General features: G+C 39.1%; 1 protein-coding gene and 1 long non-coding RNA gene across 2 annotated transcripts; both read right to left on the minus strand.

The window, feature by feature from the left end:
• Positions 1–918: 918 nt before the first annotated feature.
• On the minus strand, positions 919–6,917 carry LOC309670866. Its single transcript, XR_014269060.1, has 3 exons — positions 6,621–6,917; positions 6,346–6,392; positions 919–1,052 (listed from the first exon to the last, which is right to left on the minus strand). It is a non-coding gene; the product is annotated as an uncharacterized lncRNA (long non-coding RNA).
• A 112-nt stretch (positions 6,918–7,029) lies between these two features.
• On the minus strand, positions 7,030–14,606 carry CBR4 (carbonyl reductase 4). The gene is made up of 6 exons (XM_082482192.1): positions 14,484–14,606; positions 11,551–11,692; positions 10,885–11,005; positions 10,274–10,410; positions 9,530–9,664; positions 7,030–8,136 (listed from the first exon to the last, which is right to left on the minus strand). Exons 2-6 carry the CDS (start codon positions 11,690–11,692, stop codon positions 7,958–7,960), a joined length of 714 nt encoding a protein of 237 aa, XP_082338318.1. The 5' UTR covers positions 14,484–14,606; the 3' UTR covers positions 7,030–7,957.
• Between the last annotated feature and the right edge of the window lie 9,926 nt (positions 14,607–24,532).

Below are 24,532 nucleotides of genomic sequence, written 5' to 3' on the forward strand. Positions count from 1 at the left end.
TTAGTAAATCCAAAGATCCTGAACTGTATGTGAGTGATGGCATTCCAGGTATGGAACAGCAGCAGCTTTCAAGAATTTCAGGATGTAAAGTTCCAGAGCCACTTTCCACTAGGAAAAAAAAGTGCAATTACATAATGTAGATTTCAAAATCTAAAATAGGCTCTGTTATTTGTTTCCCTGTATATAAAAAAAGCGTAACACAGTTAAAAATCTTAATAGAAGAATGAAGAAATTTTCTAATTATTTTTAAGCTTTTTCGGAGCAGCAAATCCAGTCAACAACCAACTTCATAAAAACAGAACAAAGTTTTCATTTGTGATTATTAGTGTTTTCTTGCAACATCTAAAAATGCTTATAAGAAAAGGCACAGCTACTGCTAGTAACTGTCATTCTACAAAAATGAATTTCAGGTCAGCCTATACACCTTAAAAACAGAGATGGAGTGTCACAATGTTTCCAATCACTATTTCCCAGGACTAAGACATCAGTGACCTGTCTTTGCCCAGGGCAAGTGGCATCCAAGCCTAAGGTGAAGCAAAAAACACAACACCTTAAGCGGGGAAGAAAAATGTTGATGATCAGTGCAATTCCACTGCTGTCGCTTCAGAGTTCAGATTTCTCCTGGCTGCTTCTGGCAGATGTCAAGTGAGAATTCAGGCCTGAACTCCCAGTAAGCGTGGTTGAGCTCAGTGTGGAAGTCAGAGGAAGCTGACATCGCAGAGCACTCATCAGCAGTCAGTACAGCAGAAATATAGTTCCTGTTTACAGAGGATAATACAGTAAGGGGAGCTCAAATGAGTTGTCCTTTCCAGAGGCAAAACTAAGTTTATTACTTTAGCAATGCAAGTAGCTCTTCATGGACAGCTTCGGCTGAATATGTCAGAATAAGTAATTTCTTATGAACAAAACTCACCTCACATATTAATCATCATCTAGTATATTTGGTTCTCCCCCAAGTGGAAAGACATCGTTAATCAATGACAGATACAGGCACGCGATAAACATTACTGGAAGCCAGATAATACAGCATCAGGAAGAAAGGCATCATGGGGCTAATGGAAACAAGATTTTACAGAAAACTTAGTTAACAGCTTTGTAAAACCATGTAGTAAATTAACCTCGCTAATCTAATATTTACAGATCAACTGAATACAGCTTCACTACAGAGCAGAAAGCTTAGCATGATCTCCGCTCTGGTGTCCTGAAAATTATGGTGAACTATAGAAGTACAGGTGCTCTCCATTCTGTATGCCTTCCAACAAAAGAACTATAAGAACCTGCAGGGAGTGGATGCAGTTCCAGTCTACTGCTGGCAGAGCTGTCTCACCATCAAAATTCATATACGCACACTAAATGGCATCTACACAAATCACATGCAATGACAACATTGTCTCTTTTCTCTAGGGTTGCAGGAAGCTTTCAGTACACATCTACCAACTACCTGAAAAAAACAGGATCAAAAGTCAGACTGACAGCAGCAGGAAGTAAAACACTGTAACCTGGAGTTTTTAACAGGTCTTCAATATATAGGTGGAGATCTATTTACAGTGCAGGCTCTAACACATAGGTACAACATGTACTTTTAGTGCATTTAGCACTAGAAGTACAGAGCTGAGAGATCTGCAGATTAGAATTCACAAAACATCACAATGCTTCACTAACATGCCTCAGCAATACCATCGAGTCGATCTGCAGTTATCTCTAAACAAATTGTTCAAAATAAAGCAACAATTTCAAACCCGTCAATGTGCTACATGTGTAAGGCCACCTCTACAGTGCCAGCCAGCAGCCTGGCAAAGGGTAACATCCACGCACCTCCATTTGGCTCAGACAGTATTAGCTCAGTGGCATCTGACCCCACACTCCCACTGACATTACCCTAATGTGCATATAACAATAGTAAGGAAGATTTGGTGGGTTTTAGTGTATGTTGTCTCGACACATTTGACATCATCATACCCAAACTGGCAATTTGTTACCAGATCTCCAAGTAGCCAAAGCAATTTTAGTTTTAATAACTCTAACAGAAAGATTCATTTTTATTTCAGAATATGAGATTATAAAGGTGAAATACATGAAGCAAATAAAGGAGAAAAAATAGCAGAACTGGATCTGATGTTATTTAAAAAAAAAGAGTGAAAAAACCACAATTGTGGGTTTTAATGTTGTGTTTTATTCTACGAAATGAATAAAACACATCCCAAATCTTAACAGACATGAGCTGTTAATATGAAAAATAAAAGCATAAAATACTAGAACAGTTGTGGTCATAGTCATGGTGATCTAAAGATAACCGGCAAGGTACAGGTAGTATTTGTTACTAACTCAGTACACATATCTACAGCAAAGAGGAGCCTTCAGCACTTAAACTGAACATAGTGTGGCGGTGAAAATAAAACATAATCTGGAGCTTCAGCAGAGTTCTTAAAGAGAAGACTTTCCACCATTACATTTGCCCTGTATTTTCAAACACTGATGTACTACCTGGTCTTGGAAAGCTCAGTTTTCATTAGCTTTACTTAGATGAACTACAGTATGCTAAAAAAAAAAATAATTTTGATTTATATATACACTTTCTATCCAAATTTCACTGAACTGAATATTGAAATCATTTCCATCTTTAAAAATCACGCCTTAGGTCCCCAAATAGCTCAGGTTATATGGGTTTGGACTGGTAACAGCAATGCCAGCTATCAACTTTGGATCTATGCAGGCAACTCCACTTCCCTAAAACTACATAGATACTAACCAAATATTACCAATATAATAAGATGCCTTAGGATAGACTGCCCTCAGGAGGCCGAAATGAAATCTCTTCATGGGATATCACACACTAACTCAGCACACTTTATATGCATCTGTTACCATTAAACAAAAGTCTGCAAAAGAAAGTCTGTTCCTTGTGACAGCTCCTATATACAGCTGCAGTGTTAAAAAAAACCTCACTGACATTTTGTGTGTCCTGCTAGAAACTTCTACTGATGATAATCAATATGTCTCAAAAGTAGGAAAAGACTAACATAGCGAGTTCACCCCAGCAAGTTCTAAGTTACAAACACATTTCTTAAAGAGATAAGCAGGAGAAGTAAGACTCCAATGGTACTTAACAAAACATTATAGGAGAATTTTAAGCAATATAGCAGGTGAAGAAACATCAGAGGAATAAAAGCACATGCTCTCACTTCCATTAGGAATGGAATCACAGACACTTTGTATGTCTAATAAGAAACTAGACTGATGTTTTCAAAATTCAGTGGAGAAATCATAAGTAAGCCAAGCACACAGCCCTACTCAAGAACACCCACATGCAAAAAACCCCCAAACATTTATATATAGCTCTGCATAAATGCTAGCAGCACAAGACATAAACCCTGAACGTCTGTTTTTAATCAAGGACAGTAACATAACAAGCATACCAGACAAATAAGCAAGATATTGATACAAAATATATAGGAAAGTCATCAAACTAAATATCAATATATTAACTCATCAAATCAAATACAAATTGAATTTCCAGGCCTAATACGGTAAACTCTGTTAGGCAATTAAGATGACAGCAGTAGCTATGACATCCAAGGACTATAAGGCCAGCAATGTGACTGTAATGAAAGACAGCAATTATTGGCAGGTTGGATAAATGTCACACTGAAGAAGCCAAGATCACTTTTTAACATATTTTTTTCAGGTAGCCAGTCAGGGCCACTCAACTCTGGCTGCGGCCTGCAGGAGCATACAAGACCTGAGTCAAAACACTATTTTCAAAGACTAGCTTTGTGATGGTAACTTTTATTTCTGCGAAAATATTGACCAAGTTTATTAATAAGAAACAGTCCACTACTGCGGAGTTCCACAAAAAAGGAGCAACATAAAATAAGGAAATATGCTAAAATGATACCAAAGAGACAAGTCAAAAAAATTAAAATGCAGTTTGACGACTACACTAAGATTGTATGCAGTGAACTTCAGTATGGCAACTTTAAATACACACACCAAATCAAACTTTTTTGGGGGGGAAGGAAAAGCTGGCATGGATTAAAAGCTTCTAGAACTGAGAAGTCACCCTTTGTAAAACCAGCAGTCTAGCTTTAGGAGTCAATGGACTCTGTCACTGAATGTAAAATTTAGACACATCAGAGTATAGAGGAACAATTTACAAAAGTGCATACAAACTGAACACCGGGTTAGGAACAGGTGCCGTGCCTGAGTAAGTCAAGTAGGCGATCAAAATAAGAAGCAAACTGCTCAGGGAAGGCAAGGCCACAGAGAAAAAAATCTCTGAACAAAACCCTAAATCAGTTTTTGGTACCACACAGGAACTTGAGTAGAACCTCTACAGGCAACTCATGGAAGGCTTCACCCCTCAGAGCAAACCATCAGAAGAGGTTACAGAGCAAAGAGTGACAAATGGCTGGGGCTGGGAGCTATCACTCCCTTATTCAAAAGGAAGTAAGTAACTGCAGTGTGAAACTTCTGGGTTAAAACTGCCTCATTATCAAATGACTGGAAGCTAGCAAAAGCGACAGCAAGCTTTTGGGAATTTTGTGGGTGGAAGGATCACTTGTTTTTTAAGAAGAGATTCCAGAGGGACCCAGGGAACTACAGACTAATTATACTTTTCTGCACATAGCAAATAGCCAGAAATTGTTCTAAAGCTATGAAAACAACTGGATAAACATACTGAGGGAAGTCAGAGTTGCTTTTGCAAAGGAAAGTCATATTTGATAAACATTTTTAGAATTCTTCTAAAGAGTAAAAAGAGATGAGAGTAAGAAGATATAATACAGCACGCTTGAAATTCTAAAAGGCATCTGACACATTCCCTTGCCAAAAACCATTAAAGATGCTGTGCTGTCAAGAGAAGAAGTTGTCATATCAGTAAATTGTTTAAAGATAGAAGAGAAAGGTTACGAATCAGCAGTCATTCTTTCCTAAGGACATGGATTGCCAACAGAACACCACAGGCACCTCTGCTGGGGCTAGCAAAGTACAACCGATTCATAAGGGTTCCGAGACAGCAATTTCTGAAACCCACAGTATATCCTAGTAACACTAAGTTACTCTAAGTAACAAAGGGATAAAGGAATTAAAGAAAAAATTGCAGAACCATTTAACTGAGGAAACAGGTCTTAAAACCAGCAGGCTAAATTCACTGCAGATAAATGAGAACAATTCACACTGGGGAAAATTAAAAAAAAAAAAAAAAAAAAAAAATCAGTCCTAAGTACATATATAAGGAAATGGGCTCCAAGTTGACCATTAATTATTTATGATTGAATTATTGTTCTTACATAGCTTCTGAAAACGTAAGTGTAAAGGTTAAGAAAAGGCAAAACTATTACACATTATTTTTGGAAGCAATATAAAAAAAGTCGTACTTTTTTTTAGATAAATCCACAGTGAATACCATGAGCAGTTCCACCTGCTCCTCCCTCCTTGAGAAACTGGAAAAGTGAAGGACAACAAAGATGACGTAAGGTACAAAAGAGCTTTCCAGCAACAAGCAACTAAAAGAAATGCGAGTCTTCAGTTTGAAACAGAAACAACTGAAGCAGACAGGATACAATAGAGGTCTACAAATTCAAAAGCGACACACAGAGAGCACAAAAGGGATGTTATAATGTCTCATCACATGTGCAGGCTTCAACCAAAGCTATGAAATGGCAGATTCAAACATATCAAATTGCTGGAGGTAAGAGAGTCTTCTAAGGAGACATCACCACACACTTGATCTGTTATCTACCCTACGCATTCACTACTTCCACTGGCCGAGACATCACACCAGGCCAGACAGAACCCTAGTCTGACAAAGAGATACTACTTCTTAGAGTGGGTGTACACAGTAAATGCTGAAATGGATTACTATGTTTAACCAGTTTTCAGTTCTAATTTATCAGTTTAAAGAAAAGGGATAAAAAAGTCTTTTAAAAATACAACTTTAAGGCTACCAACACTTCAGTCTAGTCCTATAGCAACGGCAGTATAATAATAGTATGTATAATAATGTATAATAATGTATTGCAACATTAAAAAAAAAATACTTAGCAGCATACTGAGTTGCTTCTGAGGGTGTTATTCCAGGTTTTAATCGCAAATATAAACTACAAATGCCATTGCTAATAACTTATTTAACAGTTCCCTTACCCAACAAAACAAGGGATAATAATAATTAGGGCCAGAACTCACTAAGAGGAAATTATTTTTAGTCTCTTAATTTTGGCTTCTGGTCAAGATATGTCACACAGGCTTTGCCTGTAAAATACTAAGGATAGGTATGGGCAGCAGCCAAGTTACTGACATATTACTACTTGACTAGTAAAAATGGGAATACCAGCTGTCCTTCCTCACCTTCAGCGCCCTCGGAAAAAATTCAGCTGTTCTCTGGCCAGTTCCTCCTATCAAAGAGAAACATAATTAGCTATTATATTTTTGGTGCAAAGACACATACGACACATAACTCTTCACAGCAAATAACACCACCTCTCTACAAAGAGGTAACAGTAAGATAAGGGCTCCCGAAAGGACTACCTTTAGTAATATTCATATTCCACAGTGAGTTACACAACCAACCATAAAACCCCCTAAATATATAACCATTCCTTGTATTATTTCTCAGTACATACCCGCAAGAAGCTTGAACATGCACTGCTGTCTGGAACAAAGACAAAATTTCTCAGCTGCACAGATGAAGAAAATCTCAGACTTTAAAGACTCAAAGTTATCAACAGTGAGATCTCTTCTTTCTGTACTTCAGTTTGTGCCAAGACGGGAAGTAATTTCAAAAGCTGAATCAACATCTGGATCATGATGCAATGAACACTGGAGCTAAGAAGCGAAGGTCCTAAACCACACTGATAATTTTCTTCAGAGACAATAAAAACATCAATTACCAAAAATTACTTGATCTCAATAGAAAAGCCTGCGGTTAAATTTTTGGTAATTTTTCAGCAAGAGAGGAACCCTGAGGATCATTTACAGTTGAATAATTACTCTGCTTCAAAAGCTGCTTTGAATAAAATAAATGGCTATTTTATTGACTATACATACATATTAAAGAGCATCAACACAACAGTTGAACTGAGTGTTCAAGAAGATATAGAGCAAAACACCTTGACTTCACACTCTGGAAGTGATACGTGTTTTCTGAACATCTACTGAGTCAGTGAAAAGTCTTTTATGCAGCAAGGTCTGCAACTGTACTGTTCACCAGTGTACGTTCAGCTCCAACTCAGAATATTACAGAATTAGCAACTCCCAATGACTAAACAACAGTCCTGCAATGTATAAATGCAAGCGTTACTGGATTAAATGAGTGCTGTACATATATTCAAATAATGGAACTGAGCAGGTTTTGTTTTTTATAAAAAACACATTGCATGTAATTAAATCCCCTACAGCCAATTCAGGTATGTTGAAGATCTGGAAGCTCCTAGCTTTGTAATGTGAGCTACAAACAAACAAAAACCAAAGGAAACTCCTTGGCGCTTTGTAAGGACTAACTGATAAGAATAAAAAATTATGCAGTTCCCAATCTTCGTCCTACATGAAAAACTTGATGCAATCATACCCACCAACCAATAAACACGCCTCCGTACTTTATTAACTTTTGTGTAACATGATAATTCAAGTAAAATCTCCACTCTATCCCAAATTGGAAAACATGACTTTATAAAAATATAGCGCACTAAAAATTTATCAGCAAGTTATTTAAAACTATTACCATACCCAAACCAGATTTTTTTTCAAATTGTTACATACACAGACTTCATAATACCAAATGGACTCTTTTAGGTAGCTAAATGTACATGCTGGACTTGACTGCTGCTGAATTTGTCCTCTGACTAAATAGTATCAAGTCAATTATATCAATTTTCAACTAATCTCCAACACCCCCCCACATTTAATATATTTATATATTACCATCATGACATTTAAGTAGGTACTTATTCAAGGGTAGTATTTAAGTCATAAGCTGCAAGCCTCCATCTACAATTAGAGTACTCCCTGTAACATAAGGGGACTCCAGAAGAAAGACAACGGCTTGCGCAACTTCACGAGGCTCTCCAAATCTTCCAAGGAGAATTGCTTTCTTCAGCTGATCTTCTTCCAAATGAGCAGTCATCTCTGTGTGAACAAAGCCTAAGAGAGGAGAGATATTTGAAGAATTACCTAACCTCCAACTAAATTTCTCTAGAGGATTTTCTCTGGGATCCTCCAAAGTGAAATCTACTACCAGCTACAATTGTTCAACGTCTGAAAAGTCAGTACACATCATTTTATAGCCAAGACAAATTTTTTACCTAACCAATAAAATGACTTCCAGTTTTGGAAGCACTGATGCAATAATCAAAATGCAGAGATCTATAGAAGTGCATAAAAAAAAAAAAAGGTAACTAAAATTGGGTCCCAAGCCCGTATTTAGCATCACTTTTCTGAAAGACAAAATACAGTCATTTCACCAAAACACTCTCAATAAAAACAGGAGTTTGAAATCTCTGTCAAAAAATTCCTACAGCTTGCAAATGTTTCCACAATATTTTAGAAATTATGACAGCATTTGCATAATTTCTATTATAGCACTCATTTGAAGAATATTTCTTGACATTTTTGAAGGACATTTCTTTAAAATTTTCAGTTGCCTGAGATTCAGTTTTCCCACTGCTGCACTTCTCTTCACATAAGCTGCAGCTTCATGAAGAACTGATCTTACCCGCTTTCTAGCTGCCACCAAGAAGGGAAAGCCTCAATTTGCCTTTCTACTGTATACCTCTGCCCCTTTATGATGGCTCTGGACCCTTCAGTTTGCTGCTTAACTCACTAACCAATAAAAAAGCTTTTCCTACCTAGTTCACAAGCTGAACTGGTTCATGTAGAGGCCTGAGAAGCATTAGAGCTAGCACAAGGTGAGCAGCAGAGTACACAGCTATGAGTGGAAAAAGTCAGAAAAGACAGAAGGATTTTTCCTTCATGGTGGTGGGTTGCTTGGACTAGATCATCTTGTGAAATCACAGCCTTGTCCTCAGACCTCACTGAACTTTCTTTGCAGACTCTCTCCTTTTACTACAGGGATAGACAGGGATGCTTTCATGCCAGCTTCTCATGGTCTTTCATGTTTCTCTAATAAGAAATAAGCATTCTCTAGCAGGAGATGAGGGTAGCTGTCTGTATATAATTAGTTCTTCCATCTGCAAGGACAGTAGGTTTTGAAGGAGAAACAAAGAAAAAACAAGACATTTATTATGTAATAATGGACAGAGGAACAGGTAGACACGCTCTTCCAAATTTCTCAGTGTTTCCTTAAAAAGACTGAAGGTTTTGTAAAAGAATGTATTACACTTTAAACAGAAGAAAAGGTATTAAAAACATTTACTTACATTGAAGAAAAAGTTAGTTGAAGAAAAAAATTGAAGAAAAAGTTGAAGAAAAAAATAACAATTTGTCTTAAGTTACTTTCAGAGTACAGCAAATATCCAGCAGTCTTGATGATCATGTATTGCAACATCAAGGATGTAGGAACTTCCCAAAAACTAACCTGGAGCAACCACGTTGACTCGAATTTGTTTTTTTGCTACTTCTTTAGCAAGGGAGCGTGAAAATCCAACCAATCCTGCTTTGGTAGCACTGTACACACTTTGACCAGAGTTGCCTTTAAGTCCCACAATACTTCCTAAAATAAAGGAACATCAAAGAGAAGAAAAGATTGACTAATTTGAAACCTTGTACTAGCTTCATCATTTAAGTTTTAAATTTCGAATGGAAAATGAAATTACAAGAAAAGGAATTAAAAGTATGTTACTTAAGTGTACTTTATAGCCTACTGCTGGGATAAGCAAATCCCTCAATTATCTGTGATTTTTGTCAAATCCATAAATCTCTGTTGACCAACAGGCACCAGGAGAGTAAAATGAAGAGCTTTCTAAAAAGGTACCCTTAGAAAGTGGAGGGGGGGGAAGAAATCAACTGTACCTATTTGATTCTTAGTTAACTAGCAACTAGTAGATTTAGCTACTGAAAGAGCTAATAAAGAATGGTAAAATTCTTTTTTCAATAAAATATAAACTCTGAGGTGTTTATTACTGAAGCAAGCTAGTTTTACATTTAGAAGTTGCTGAAACTGCACAAAAGATATGCATTCATAAAGAAACGCTAAATACAGAATGTCTAAATACAAATAAAATAGTCAATTGTAACAAGTAACATTTCAACAGGTTACACCTGCAAAACTTTTCTAGGAAAATATTACATAGAATTCCACTAGATTAGACAAGAAACTTACCTATGTTGACAATAGCACCTCCCTTTTGTTGAATCATGCTTTTTACAGCAGCTTTGCATGTCAACATTGTTCCCAAAAGGTTCGTGTGAATCTGGGCTATCATATCTTCAGTCTTAGTTCTCAGTAACAACCCATCCCTGACAAACCAAAAAATCCAAAAGAACTCACTGAACAATCCAAATGATTACATTTACCCACAATAAAACATGATTGATGAATGGAATATTAATGGGGATTTATATTGTTCCATACATTCTAGCGTTCAAAACGATGACATTGCAAGGATGACACATAGCAAGAAAAAAGTCAGTTATGCTTCTGGCAACAAAGCCCCCTTTGCAGAGAGGCATCAAAGACTGTTTTGGACTACTTCAAGGTGAAGAAGTAGAAGAAAGAGGAGTAAAGGGGGAACTCAAACTCCGAATGCAGAAGCTACAGCTATACCATCTGTTAGAATTCTACTTTCATCAGGAACAAAATACTGGTGAGCACTTAATACTGTTTTCAGATGTACTCATTAACAATTTCTCTTACTAAATGCAAAGGGTATTATCACCTTACAAGAAGATGCTGTCATCCAGAACTACACAGTCTTGTAATGAATAACTAACCTGTTGATCCCTGCTGCATTAACCAAGTAGTTAACAGGACCTAAATTCTTCTGCATCTCCTCAAAAGTATTTTGGACTTCTTGTTCATTGGATACATCACAGCTAAGTGCCAGATGTCCTTCTGTATGAAATAAAGGCATGTCATAATAATAGTAAAAGATGGTGTACCATTCATAAACCTTCTTCAGAATTTATCAAGTCAATGGCAAAAATAGATGTTGAACTAGTAACTTGAGGAACCTGTTTAATCTACAGAGAATTAAATAAAGACAATTTTCAAGTATTGTATTGATTAGTTATGTAACAATTTCTTGATTCATGTTTTGACCTTTTGAAATCAGAAGCTCAACATGAGTAGACTAGCCTCAGTTCTGGCTTTGTCAGGAGCCAAGGATGACTCAATTCACACCACCTCTCTACTGTGACTTTCAACAATTCCTTTCATCTTACCTATTCTACCCACAAGATATGAATTGTAACATACTTAACTTTCCCAAAGAATACTGCAAAACCAAGTTGTACTGCTATAGCTTTTCTTTCAAATTTCTCAGCCATTACTTTCATTTTCATCCAGTTAAACAATGAGGTTTATATAATGCTTTACTATTTTTACAAATTACCTAAGCCCTGGGCAGTGAAGAAAGTATTGGAAAGCAGCATACGTACCACCAAGATTACGTGCAGTGGTTTGGGCTACTTCCAGATTTCTAGCAATAATCGCCAGGCGGCAGCCTTTCTGTGCCAGTAATTCTGCAACAGCTTTTCCTATTCCTCGGGATCCTCCAAAAATGGCGCAAACTTTGCCCATCTTCAAAAATAATTCACAAATTTACAAACAAATTATAAATTTCAGATCACATATAGCAGAGAATAACCACCATCTTGTCAATATCATGGCCCTTACTAATCTATAGCATTTTGTAATATTGGATTATAGAATTAGTAATTTGTTAGTTTTTTATTCACCAAAAAAGAAATACTTGAACTAAATTACACACTGCTTCTACAAACACAAGTTAATTCTTAATGATTTCTGAACTAGTAAAAAAAAAGCATGTAATCTAGCATTTCAATTCTACTGTTATAATTCCTATTCAGTTGATGAAATATGCGATTTACGTATCTAAAGGCCATAATGTATTGTTCAGCTGTTTATTCAAAGCCAACATAGTAGTTATATTGTTCTTGCAAGCACTATTCTTGTAGTGAAGTCATTTAGCCTCAAGGTCTCACTCCATCCTAAGCATATGTGTTGGACATCCACACTGCAAACATTACTGAGCATGATTCGATACTATTGTATTCACACTAGTTTAATACTAAGCTACACTACATAATACTATGTTTTACAGCTGCCTTAGGTTTTTTTGTTTCTGCTTTTGAAGAAAAAAAAACCCACTTTTTGAAACGTGAAATGGTTGTGAAGTAGCTAGCTTAGATGTTTAGGAAGGAATGTCAGAAGAAAGTACTTCTGTAGAATGATCTTTTATTCTGCAATCTCTATAAACCAATCAGCTGTTTGGGGATTTTCTGAGGAGCCAGAGGCAGAATCCAAGCAATAGTAATAAACCTCTTTTCCACACATTTGAATAAATCCTTTTTGAACTCAATTAAACTTTGTCTCCATAACATCCTAAGGCAATAAGTTTCATTATTTGTGGAAAAGTACTTCATTATTTGTGGAAAAGTGTTCTTAATTTGCTTTCTGATCAGATAATACTATGCATTTCTCTTCATATCTTCCCCTCACTGTTTGTAACTTCAGAGGCTACTCTTCTGCATTTTATCCTCCTCCTATATCCTCTTTCAGATCTATTTAGTTACTCTTATACACAAGGAAGCCGTTCTGTACATCACTGAAGTCTGTACAAGCTCTTAATCCTGCTACCCTACCCTTTCCCTTACCTAGGTCTATTATACACTTTTTGATGTGTGACAACCTGAAGAGAACACAGTGTTAAGCATACAAGAACACCATCAACTCATACAAAGGCATAACAATTTTGGTCTTCTGCGACAGGGCCTGGAAGAGCAGCTGGTACTTTTCTGTAACAGAAAGTAAACCCATGTGCTTCAAATCAACCCATGTGTCTGCTTCCACTAGCAAGTTTAAATCATCTTCCTAGGAGTAGGAAGAGGTTAAATACTTGCATCTCAGGTGGTGGCCCTTTCAAAAGGACATGTACAAAAACATGTCCTGCATGAAGACAATTCCTTAGTGATAAAAACAGACATTGCTGCCTCACCAGAAAGACTAATCTTTTGAATAGACTTTATTAGGTAGCTAGACTGCAAGAGACAAATCAAGAGGTCTTGAACCCCATTAACTGCAGCTTTTACTGTCTTAGCAGACTAAAGGAACAATCAATCAACCCATGTTTTGCTGAGATTTTTTTGTTAGAATCAAAGTCTCCATCTGCCTTCTCCATCACAACTGATCTCTTCTTTTACTGAATTAGCAAAAAGACTCTTAGAAGTTCTTGCCTACTTGTTGCAGCAATGTTGCACTGGGATCTACTCCTCCATTTCCTCCTCCATATTTTGTTCTTACCAGCACTGAGCATACCTACTCTTATTTTTATTTGAAACATGGAATAATACAGATTAGAAAGGAACTCTGGAAGTCATCTTGTTTAACTCCTCCATCCCTAAGCAGTGTCAAGTGAACCATCTCAGACTGTTTATAAATGCTGTCAGACCTATACGCATGCTCTTTTCCAAATAATTCTGAACGTGCTTGGCTGCACAGGACCCAAAAACCTGCCTGCGGGGAGAGAACTTTAGAACTTAGTGATCTACCCTTCCTGTTCTCTATGAGAAGGGAAAAAAATCTTGGCAAGTCTAACGTTCTCAGAAAGAACGGCCAAAGTCCCTTATGCATTAACCAGTTATTTATAGGGGGCGGATAGGGCCTACTTCCAACACAGCAATATACAATTTGTGTTTTAGCACAAAAAAGCCATACAGATTCCTTGGAGTTGTGAGGGGAAAAAAACTTCAGTAAGAGGAATAACCCTATGGTCCCTCGTCAACCAAAGGCAGGGAAAAACAAGTATCTTTTGAGCAACAGGTCTCTTTAGGTCGCCACACAGCACACGGGAGCGGCTGTTCCACCGTTGCCCTCTACGGCCCTCCTCTTCTTTCAGAACGAACCGTTTAATCTGAGACCGCCAGGGCTGCGGTGGCACTGTCGCTAACCACCTCACAGCTCTACATCCGCCGCAGGACGCCATTCAACAAATGCCTCACCTCGGCCCAGGCTGCCCCGCCAGCACACCGCCCCCGGCTCCGACCCACCCAGGACAATCCGCCTTCCCCCTTCCGCAAACCTTGCTTTTCTCCCCCCGCCTTTTTTGGGGGGGGTGAGTGGGGGGGAGGGGAGATCTGGGCTCCCACCGACCTCCTCCGACCCGGGGCCGCACTTCTGCCCCGACCGACCGACCGAGGCCCCTCACGGCAGAGGGCGGCCGCCCACTGGCCCCGCCCGCAACCGCCGCGCGCGGGCCAACCGCTCCCAACCGCCTCTGCCCCGCCCGCCGCCAAGGGGAGGGAGGTGGGAGAAGAGGCGGGAAGGAGCCGCCGGCCGGCTCCGCGCTCACCCTGCTTCGCCTCCTCGCGGGCGGGGTTGCGCAGCCTGACGCGGAGGGATGGATGGAGGGCGGGAAGGTGCCCCCCTCTCAGCCCGTCTCCCGCTCCCGGGCCGGCGGTCGGGCTCAAGGTGGAGCCCGCGGCGCGGCGGCGGCTGGGAGCCCGGGAGGCCGCGGGGCAGGCCGGGAGGCGTAGTGCCGCGCGACGGTGCCACGGTGGCAGCGCGGCCTCCCCTCACGGCCTCAGCCCGCAGCGGGCCGCGCTCCCCGCCGCCCCCGACAGCGGGAACGGGGTGCGCCGCAGGAGACTGAGGAATAAACCGGCTTTTTTTGTGGATTTCAGTTCCCCTTCTGGTTTCTGAGCAGCTTTGCGTTTGCTTTCCGTATAGAGGCTTCCCCCCGCCCCTCCCCAACACGGTGACGGTTCAGCTCTGAAGTGAACACAGGTGTCATGAGATGATGAACTGATGTAGAACAGCTGTTTACAGCAGCCGTTATTGCTGGTAAGCGCTGGAAAGGGAAGGGCTGAGTGAGGTGCTGTGCCCTCTGAGCCGTCGCCCTAGCCTGGGGAAGATGGAGCTCCCCAGGGCAGGGTTGGCCAGTCACGCCCCAGCAAGCGGCAGGGCCGCTGCCACAGTCCCCCACAAGACACAGAGAATGGGTCTTGGCCCTGCTGCTTTGATTTTACACTTTCAAGCTTTCAAAATATGTTTTATGGCTAGTTATCGTGGCAACACCCATCTGAGCCACTGCTACTATGCTTCTTCCCACATAGCCCAAGTACCCACTGCCAGAATTTATACGGAGCAGGAAGTATCTGCCTCGCTCTGAACTGGAGCTTTCAGTCCTGCCCTTGCTTCCCCTTCCACCTAGAAAAAAAGATGTTTCATGTGTAGACACATACAAGCAGATGAACAGGGATTTTGTCCCCTTTGTTTCCACATTTCTTTGCCCTCAAATCCCCAGGATCTTGGAGGCAGCACTATACCAGTACAGCTAAATTGGAAACACTTGAAGGTAGATAAAACCAAAATACAGAAACACCTGTGAGAGTTCCTGTTTAGTAACCAAAATTAGCTTCATGATATGCAATTAAACTAATATAAGAATTTGCTATATTTTAACAATAATGCTGTTAACATTTATGTCTGATGATATGCTGGAGGGGTTTCTGCAGACTCTTTAAGTTACGCCTACTGAGTACATTTTTTCACCTGAGAAACATGAATAAAACCAATCACAATTGTGTACATGAGTACACTTTTGAACTTTTTTTGAGCATTATTATTATTAAAAGGTTCCACGGAGTAACAAGTGTCAAAATCACACCGGAGTTTCTATGAGCTCAGTGGGAATGTAACTTTGTCCAGTTCTTGCTTTTGACTCAAAGGCTGTTATTCAGGATTTCAGATTATAAATGTTTCCAGGGGAGCTGTACAGGGTTTAATAACATTACCTGTATTCATGTAGGATTCTTTTTCCATGGGTCATTCTTTACATATAGAAGGAGAAGCAGATGTAGGCATTGCTAAACAGATGAACATCTGTAAGAAAAAACAATCTTTTTAAGAAAAGCTGCTATGCAAAATTAGTTCCTTTGAGCAAGTATATTTATATTGCAAGCTGGTCCTGTTTTCAAAAGAGTAAATGAGATTTTGGATTCAATGACATTTCAGAATATGCCACATTCTGAAAAGCTGGAGGTCCCAGTGATGAATAAGAAAAGGCATGGAGAGCTGAGACTTTGACTCAAAACAAGTTGCTGACCAAGACTTTTGGTCTTGGATCAGGATTCACAGGGGAAAATTAGGACTTTTCCTTCAAGTGATACATATAAGCAAAGTAACACAGAAGGAAAAGAAAATTGCCCTTAGTGATATGGTATGTTTTCTGAAGATGTGTATACTACAGACAGAATAACCATGAGCACCATATTGTACGAGGACAGCAGCAGGGAGATTTTATGTGAAAATTATATTAGTAATTACGACATTAACCTATCTGTGACCTGTGTCCTCATCCAGAGAGCTGACCCATCCTTGTAAGAAAGATAAAGAAAAGCTGATCTCTGCTGTAGTGTTAGGACTTTGCTGGCACAGAGTCAGGGCAAGTTTAACTGTATTTTTTTTTTTAAACTGTGTTATAGTTGACAAAGTAAATTCCCTTTTCAAAAGTTCAGACAAGATTCTGTTCAATTCTTGTTCATTAACTGCGTGGTTAAAACAAGATGTGTGTTCATTCATTGGCCAAAGTGACATTAGCCTTTCTCTTCTGGATGCTGGGTTAAATCATGTGATCAGATAGTCTAAGCTGAGTTTGTCTGTGCCAGTTTATTCACACTGATTTCCCATTAAAGCAAAATGAGCTAGTGGGGTCCAAAAGAGAAATCAGTGTCGTACTGAGTACCTCCCCTTTCCGGGGGACAGTAACTGATACATGAACTTGATTTGGTAGACCTGCTCCCACCCATCATGTCCCGGTCTGTAGCAGATAGTTCAATACTATTAATGTGGAATTATAAAATAATAATTCTTGTACTCTCTTGTAGCTCTCCATGTGACCGTGTATACACACATTTGGAAACTGCTGACAATATACAAAATGATGCAGATGTCTTTTTGGAAGCCTAATGCATTCAGGCATTAGAAACACTCTTCCTAAGAGAGTTTTTTATTCTTTTCTTAAAATGTTTCAATCATTCTTCCACACAACTGAGATAATAGAGAAATGCTTCCTTGAAAGCAGTAACAGGGGAAAACCAAAATAACCTCAAACAGGAAAGGATATTTAAGGTATCTAAAAGCATAAAACACAAATCAAAGCATGTCACAAAACAGGGGCCACTAGCCGTTTCTGCAATTGAGGTCCCCTGTATCAGCTTTTTCAAATTCCTCTTGATTTTGGATTTGAGGCTAGATTTACAAAGGAATTTGAGTGCTAATTGTTAACCACACCGGTGGCCAAATCTGGGGTCTCTTAAATTTCTGCCACGAGTCACATGTGAAAGAGTCACACTGCTCTAAAGTCCAGCAGCATTTTCACACTGTTCCCTATACTGCTTGTGAAAGCATACCTACCACATTATATGGGTTTTGTGTAAGGCCTGACACAAAGTAACTTGGAGAATTGGCTGCACTGACACGAGTTGGTCCCATTTTAAACAAACACCTGCTAGCTGGAGCACTCGGCTAAAAGAAAACCTGTTTTCAAGTCTTCTATCTTACTGGAAACATGGTCACAAACTACAGTTTTTCACAATCGAACAATAGTGTCATAACCATCAATCTGAAGCAGTTTCAGTTTATTGGAAAAACAATAAAAAATTAAAGCAAGCCCCAGAGATTTGACCCTACAGCTAGATAATTACTGTCCAGAGATGTAAGAGCTTGGGGATTAAACATCTACTGAAATCAACAGTTCATTCAATAAACTATTTTGCTTTTCAACTGGCGTATTAAAAATTACCTTTCTTGGTTAAACCTGATGATGAGAGTGTGTTTCTGGAATACAGGAGTAAATGGACTTCGAACATAATTAAACCAGCGAAGAGTTTAAAAACCAGAGGTTTCTTCCTTTCCAGGCCAAATGACAACTGGGTGGCAGGTCACAGTCAATACACCCCCCTGCATTTCCCTCCTGTAAAAAAGAAGGGTGTAACTGGACTAGGTGCCTCATTCTAGGTGAGCTCTCCTCTAGACCGTGGAGGAACACCATCGCCAGGGCTTTTCAGCAGTTTCTACTTTGCTGGGGCAGCTCAGCACTGAGGCTGCTGAACCTTTCTGTATCCGTCAAGCCTAAATTACCCCTTTCATCAGATGTGCACTTGTGATTTGCATTAGGGAAAAACAGGTGTAGTTACTAATTTTATATATATACAAATATAATCTATAAATTATATAACAAGTTATACATTGCAATTCCCAAATCTGATATGGCTTCTAGGCAAGGGATGCAAAGCCTGAGATGAACTGCTGAGGAAAAAGCCAACCACCTAGTTGTATGAAAGAAAAACACTCCCCTCTCCTCCCAGTATTTTGCAACTTGGCAAACTTTTCCCAAACACACCAGTTCAGATATTTAAGTGGCCAAATTACCGTACTTTTGTTCTTAAGTGATCTTTTTTTTATTACGCTGCAGTCTGTTTTGTTTTTCTAGACTATCTAAAATCTCTGCAATATTTGTTATTGTGTTGTGTAAGTGAACTTTTATCATGCCAACATGAAGTGTTTTGGTACAATTTAGATGTACTTTTTCAACAAATATGTGGGCAAAATTTTTCCTCTTAAGAAACTTATTCCTGGTACCCCTATGAAAAATCTTTCCTCTTAAAAAACAAAACAAAAACCCCAAAAAACAGAACAAAACAAAGCCATCAGAGGCTTTGGCAAATTACCTAATGTTTTCACATCCTCCTGGCTAAACAGGTTTCCCCACTACGACTAGTATTTTTTCACACTTCAGCATGAGGCCTACGTTTAAGTTAGCACAGTCACTGAACTGCTGCTGCTGCTGCTTCTAGTGAGAAGTCAGGCGCACTACGGAGGCAACAGAGAAAAGCTTTTATTATTGCTGCTTAACCTGTTGCTAAAAATCGAACACTTCACTTGCAGTATCTTCAAGAAACATTTGTCGCACATTCAGCCTCTGTCCACAACTCCAGTCTGATCACAGGCACCGGCCACTCCTACCATGTATCAGCAGACTTTGGATCAGAGAGATGGAAATTAGGATCTCAGCATCTCTCCAAATCTCTTGCATCCCTCCATACATCATAGAATGGTTTAGGTTGGAAGGGACCTTGGAAGATCATCGAGTTCCAACCCCCCTGCCATAGGCAGGGACGCCTCCCACTAGACCAGCTTGCTCCATCCAGCCTGGCCTTGAACACCTCCAGGGATGGGGCCTCAACAACTTCTCTGGGCAACCCGTTCCAGTGCCTTATCACCCCCACAGTGAAAATTTTCTAATATCTAAGATAAATCTACCCTTTTCCAGTTTAAAGCTACTCTCCCTTGTCCTATCACTACATGCTCTTGTAAAAAGTCCTACCCCAGCAGTCCTGTAGGCCCCCTTTAGGTACTGGAAGGCCGCAATAAGGTCTCCCTGGAGCCTCTTTGCCAGGCTGACTCCTCATTTAAGGACTCCTTGTTTAAGGACTGCACTGCCACGGAGTGTATCAGTGTTTAGCTCAGCGGTCCCAAGCCAGTGGGGATGGGGAACAAGGAGGGAAGACAGCTCAGCCATCCAGGAAGTAAATTCACCGCTTTCTGTACAGCACCTCTTAGACAGGCAGCTTTTCAAAACTGCAAAAAGCATCACACAAGAGCAGTCAGCATCTCCCAGCGAGCTAATCTGGGAAACAAGCAAAACTGACACCACCACAGAAGGATACGTCTCACTCCCAGCAGTCTCTGCTGACTATTTTGTATAGAAAGGATATTTTTTGTGTATTGCATATTTCATAAGCGCTAAGAATATCCACTGGAAGTCTGGTACAATAAATTCCAAGTGTTTGAATACTCATGACTGAATAACTCTCCTCCTGTTCTCTCAGAGGCAATTTATTTAAAATTGTATCTAATATACTCAATAAAGAAAATAAGTAGTCTCTGGGACAGCACTTAAAAATAGCTAAATGCCATTTATAAAAGTCCACTCGAAATCTTGCATAATTTGCTTTTATTTCATGTATCAATGCAGTCTTAACTCCCCCATTCTGCCTTTCATAGCCTCAACCCTACTCCACTCACTACATATTTATATAAGCTGCAAAGTAAGATCCATGGCCAATCATGTCAAGAATTAATATATCCTGCAAAAATCTGTTTAGCTATCACTGCAATTGCTGGTGAAAAAAGACTATTTTTGAGAAGTATTCATCAGTAACTGGGGTTTAGGTCCTAAATATACAGAAAACTGCTCTCAGCATTAAGACTAACAGAAAAAATTTCTAAACAGCCCAAATTTCCTTCATGTTGTGATGGAGCAAGTATCAAGGTTTTCCTGTCCTAATATAGTACTAATCGGAGTCTCAGATTTTGAATCTCCACAAATGGTATGGACAAGTCCAAACTTTTGCCTGCTCTGGTCCTGTGATGCAATCTTCTGAAAATTTACTGTACCTACTCACATTTACATTTAGTACACTGTATGTGCTGTGTCTTAAAGTTTGCTTTGTTGGGGAAAGGGAAGAAAGCGGGATGTTGGGAGAAGACAAGGAAAAGAGGGCAAAGTCAGAAAGAAGGGTGGGGGGGGATAAAGATGGAAAGATTCTACCTAATGATTTGGACTGAACTCATTAGGGTAAGAAAATTCATCTAAAGGCCTGTACTGCAGGAACAGTAGAACATAGTTAATAAGCAACATGAGTTGGTCCTTCACTGCCATTCTCATGAGAAGCTCTAAGAACTTATACGAGCAAAGTCTTTGTTTTATAAACACAGTAAATAGCCCCCAGGAAATAGCAGACCTGAGACACACAGAAGTGAAATACTTCCACGATTCCTCCTAATATCTACTCTGAAATTTGTAACTTTTATGAAAAGGAAGAGACCAAAAGCTGTTTGAAGCAGGAAACTGAAGGCATATCCACAAGCATTAAACTGTTTTTATAGCCTCACCTATTTTAGCATATGTTCATTATGTGACCGTGAATCTGTTTTCAAGGTTAGCCCTAATGAGGCACAAATTTACTGAGTACAGGAATACCAACTTAATGTAGCACATCTACTTACTGACAGAAAGCAGCAAGTCAAGGGACCGTGTAGTCATCCCCCCACAATTGCAAATCACTGTGATCCTAAACATAAGGACTTACACTGGCAAAACTTCAGCTGATCATTTGCCAGCAATGAGTGTTGAACACAGTCCATAATAAATGGCAACTGTGATAGTGACAATCACTCATCTCTCATAGACTGCTCACCTCCTTTATCTTCACCAGTATTATAGGAAATGTCAAAAACAATATTCTTTACAGCTGTTACCCATTTTGCAGCCCGAAACACATACAGCAACACTTGGAGAGCTTTCAAGGAACTCAGTTCCCAACATTCAATTTTCTTTATCAGATTGTCCTAAATAAATCTCATTTCATGTCGCATCTCCTCACAGAAATATTTTGCTGTCATTTCGTCCTGCTCATGTACTTAACTGAGCAGCTGAAGACTTCATCTTCTTGTGACATACAGAAGCCCTTACTGCTGTATGTCCTTGCAATGTTTGAGTATTAGAGTAGTAAATCATAATAATACCCCATCAGCTGGCTTAATGAGGTAAGAAGTAGGTTATTAAAGATGAGAAGAGGTATTTTTAGATGATTGCTTACACCATTTTTTAATTCATCTATCACAGTGAATATTTTCCTCCAAAAATTACCAGCAGCGATTAACATCCTTGGAAAGAATTAACTATTGCTCGCGCCAGACTATGTCAGATCAAGTAATATTTGATTATATAAAATGCATACCTTATTCCAACAGTTTTATTGTTTAATCATTCCTCATAGGTTTTGATTTTCAAGAGCACAGTTTGTGATGATATTCTACTAGAAGTCAAACATTATTCTACCTCCCTCTAAGAGGTCTGGTAACCACTCCAGCCCTGCCCAACCACACACAGATAATAGTGTGGCTTACAGAAACTGAGGATCGCACAAGCTACCATCTCTAAACTCCAGAAGGGGATCATGTTATGAATCCTGTACATTTATGTTATAGAAAAGAGAAATATTTACTGCAAAGTGTGTGTGTGTGTGGGGGGGGGGGGGTCTAGAAGGTGTGTATTTTACCACACTATGACCATATTGGCTATGAAAATGCAAAAATGATGAACAACTATCCCGATTCAAAGCCATGTGATGCAGGTTGATACAGCTGTAGGGTGCTACAGCAGCCTGTTTTGAGATTCTTTTTTCCAGAACAGGAAAAAAAAAATCACATATATATTTTAAGTACACTTTTTTGGCTTTATCTTCACTTGCCTAAATCTTTTCTATAAGGTTATGTATTGTTTCTAAACTGAACATAAAGAATATACTGTATTCTGCACATTGCAGTGGTAGACTATCCCCAGCCTGCTGTGGACAAGCTCCCCTTTCTGCCTCTCTTTATCCAGTTTCTACATATCACGTTCTTGTTTCTTGACAAAAGAAACACACTCTCACTCTCCCCATCCAAATTCTTTTAACAGACACGAAACACATATACCATTGCTTGAGCAAGGTCTTTTTTTGTTGTTGTTAAGGGAACTAACCTTTGTCAAAAACATCAGTTCTGAAGAGCACCGAAAATTACACAGAAAATAATGAATAAAATTTAGGAATGCAGTACATTTGTCCATGTTTTATTTATTTATTTTTTAAGAAAGCTAGAGGCTAACTTTTCAGAGAGTGGAACTGGAGATTTCAGACTTAACTAAAACACTGAATATTCCAAGAAGATTCAAGCTGGTATTTCCCTCCTAATTTTCAAAGATTAGCTACTAAACCAGAGAAGATGCACAAGACCAAGCATTTATCGAAGACCCTGCTATTTTCCCAAAACCAGATAGCTGGCTTCTCCTCCCAGCTGAGTCTCTGCAGCAAGTGGTTCATTAGGTATGACTTTTTAAGCTGTACCTGCAGCTCCAGCCAATCTTAACTAGAATAGTCCATTGTTTTTATGTCTTTTCCTTCTTCTATATGGTTATTCCATTCATGTTTTTCTCTCTTCCTAGTAGACAAAAGGAAAAAAAAAATGCTTCTCTCTTTCCATCTTACAGGAAAGAGTCATCTTTATTGTCTCCAGCCATAGCCTTTTCCATAATATTGCCCACAGACTGAAGATTTTCAAGCAAAATTGCCTGAATCTGGACTTCAGTGACTATCATTGCATAACACCACACTGCATCATGCATTTCCACTCAGCTCATAATTATTTTAGGCAACCTATACAAGTGGGTAACATTTCTGCAGAGTGTGCAGTGTTTACATAGCAGAACTCATTTCTGTTTACTTCATGGAATCATTGTTGAATTTGAGGATGCCTTTCATAAACAATTATTCTGCTCTAATAGTAACAAGTAACACATTTGCTTTACAGACACCTCAGCGAAGCACTCCTGTCAACATGAGTTGTCTGTCATGTGCTTTAAAATGTTTTGAAAAAAATATGGTATGCCATCTGGCTCACAAATGCTCCTTAAATCCATTGGAATATAAGTGTTTAAGGAAGCTAACATCACATGATGCCCACCACCTAAAAAAAAAAAAAGAAAAGAAAGAATGAATGTATTTATAGAATGATACAAACAAGAAAAAAAGGAAGTGGTTAAATTTTGCTTATAATTTAATTTTCTACAACTAAGAACATGCCAGCCATTTTGGAGAATAAAGACAGATGACAGCTCCTATTCCCAGGAGTTTATGGTCCAAGTTTATTTTCCGAGCGGCAGGGGGAAGGGGAAAAAACCTAGTAAGGGGATGAGATGCTAAAGCAATAGGCTGTTTAGGTTTGTGAAAGGAAGGATGCCCTTATGAACTGAGATTCAGAGGGCATGCTCCAATTTTTTTTAAAGACTTGCCAAGTCAGTTTTTCCCCTCCGAATGTCAGTTCTCCCATCTTTAATTGAGGCTAATGGTTGTCAGCTTGATGTATTGACAGCCCTTGGAAAAGATCTCCTACCCTATAGTTACGGTCTTTTTCTGTGGAAGCACTTTTAGGCCTTACTGTAGAAAGAGGACTACACTTGAAAAAAAATGAATTACCAGATAAAGGCCTTAAATCCCATTTAGAAACGTAACATCTTTTCTTAGGAGAGCTGCTCAATTAACTTTTCATGGGAAATTTAAAAATAAATACATTAGGGAAGGTTGGGAGAGTTTAAAAAAAGAACAATGCTCGATTTAAAAAACCCCAACAAACGGGTTTGACAATAACTGTATTTCCTGTAATTTTTCAAGTAAGATTTATCCTCTTTACTAAAACCTGCTAGATTTCAATTTTCTGAAAGAAGCAAATTCTTAACAAAAACAGAGGGAGTATTTTTGTGGTAATGTATATTTAGATTCAAAAGCTGTTAAA

This window comes from Vanellus vanellus (assembly GCF_965231255.1).
Source record: "Vanellus vanellus genome assembly, chromosome: 4".
NCBI classification, from domain to species: Eukaryota; Metazoa; Chordata; class Aves; order Charadriiformes; family Charadriidae; genus Vanellus; species Vanellus vanellus.

Coding starts and splice junctions, on each gene's coding strand:
- CBR4 (XM_082482192.1), bottom strand. CDS start 11,692: ATGGGCAAAGTTTGCGCCATTTTTGGAGGATCCCGAGGAATAGGAAAA. Junction 10,411..10,884: donor AATGCAGCAGGGATCAACAG/GTTAGTTATTCA, acceptor TTGGTTTGTCAG/GGATGGGTTGTTACTGAGAA. Junction 9,665..10,273: donor AGGTGCTATTGTCAACATAG/GTAAGTTTCTTG, acceptor CCTTTATTTTAG/GAAGTATTGTGGGACTTAAA.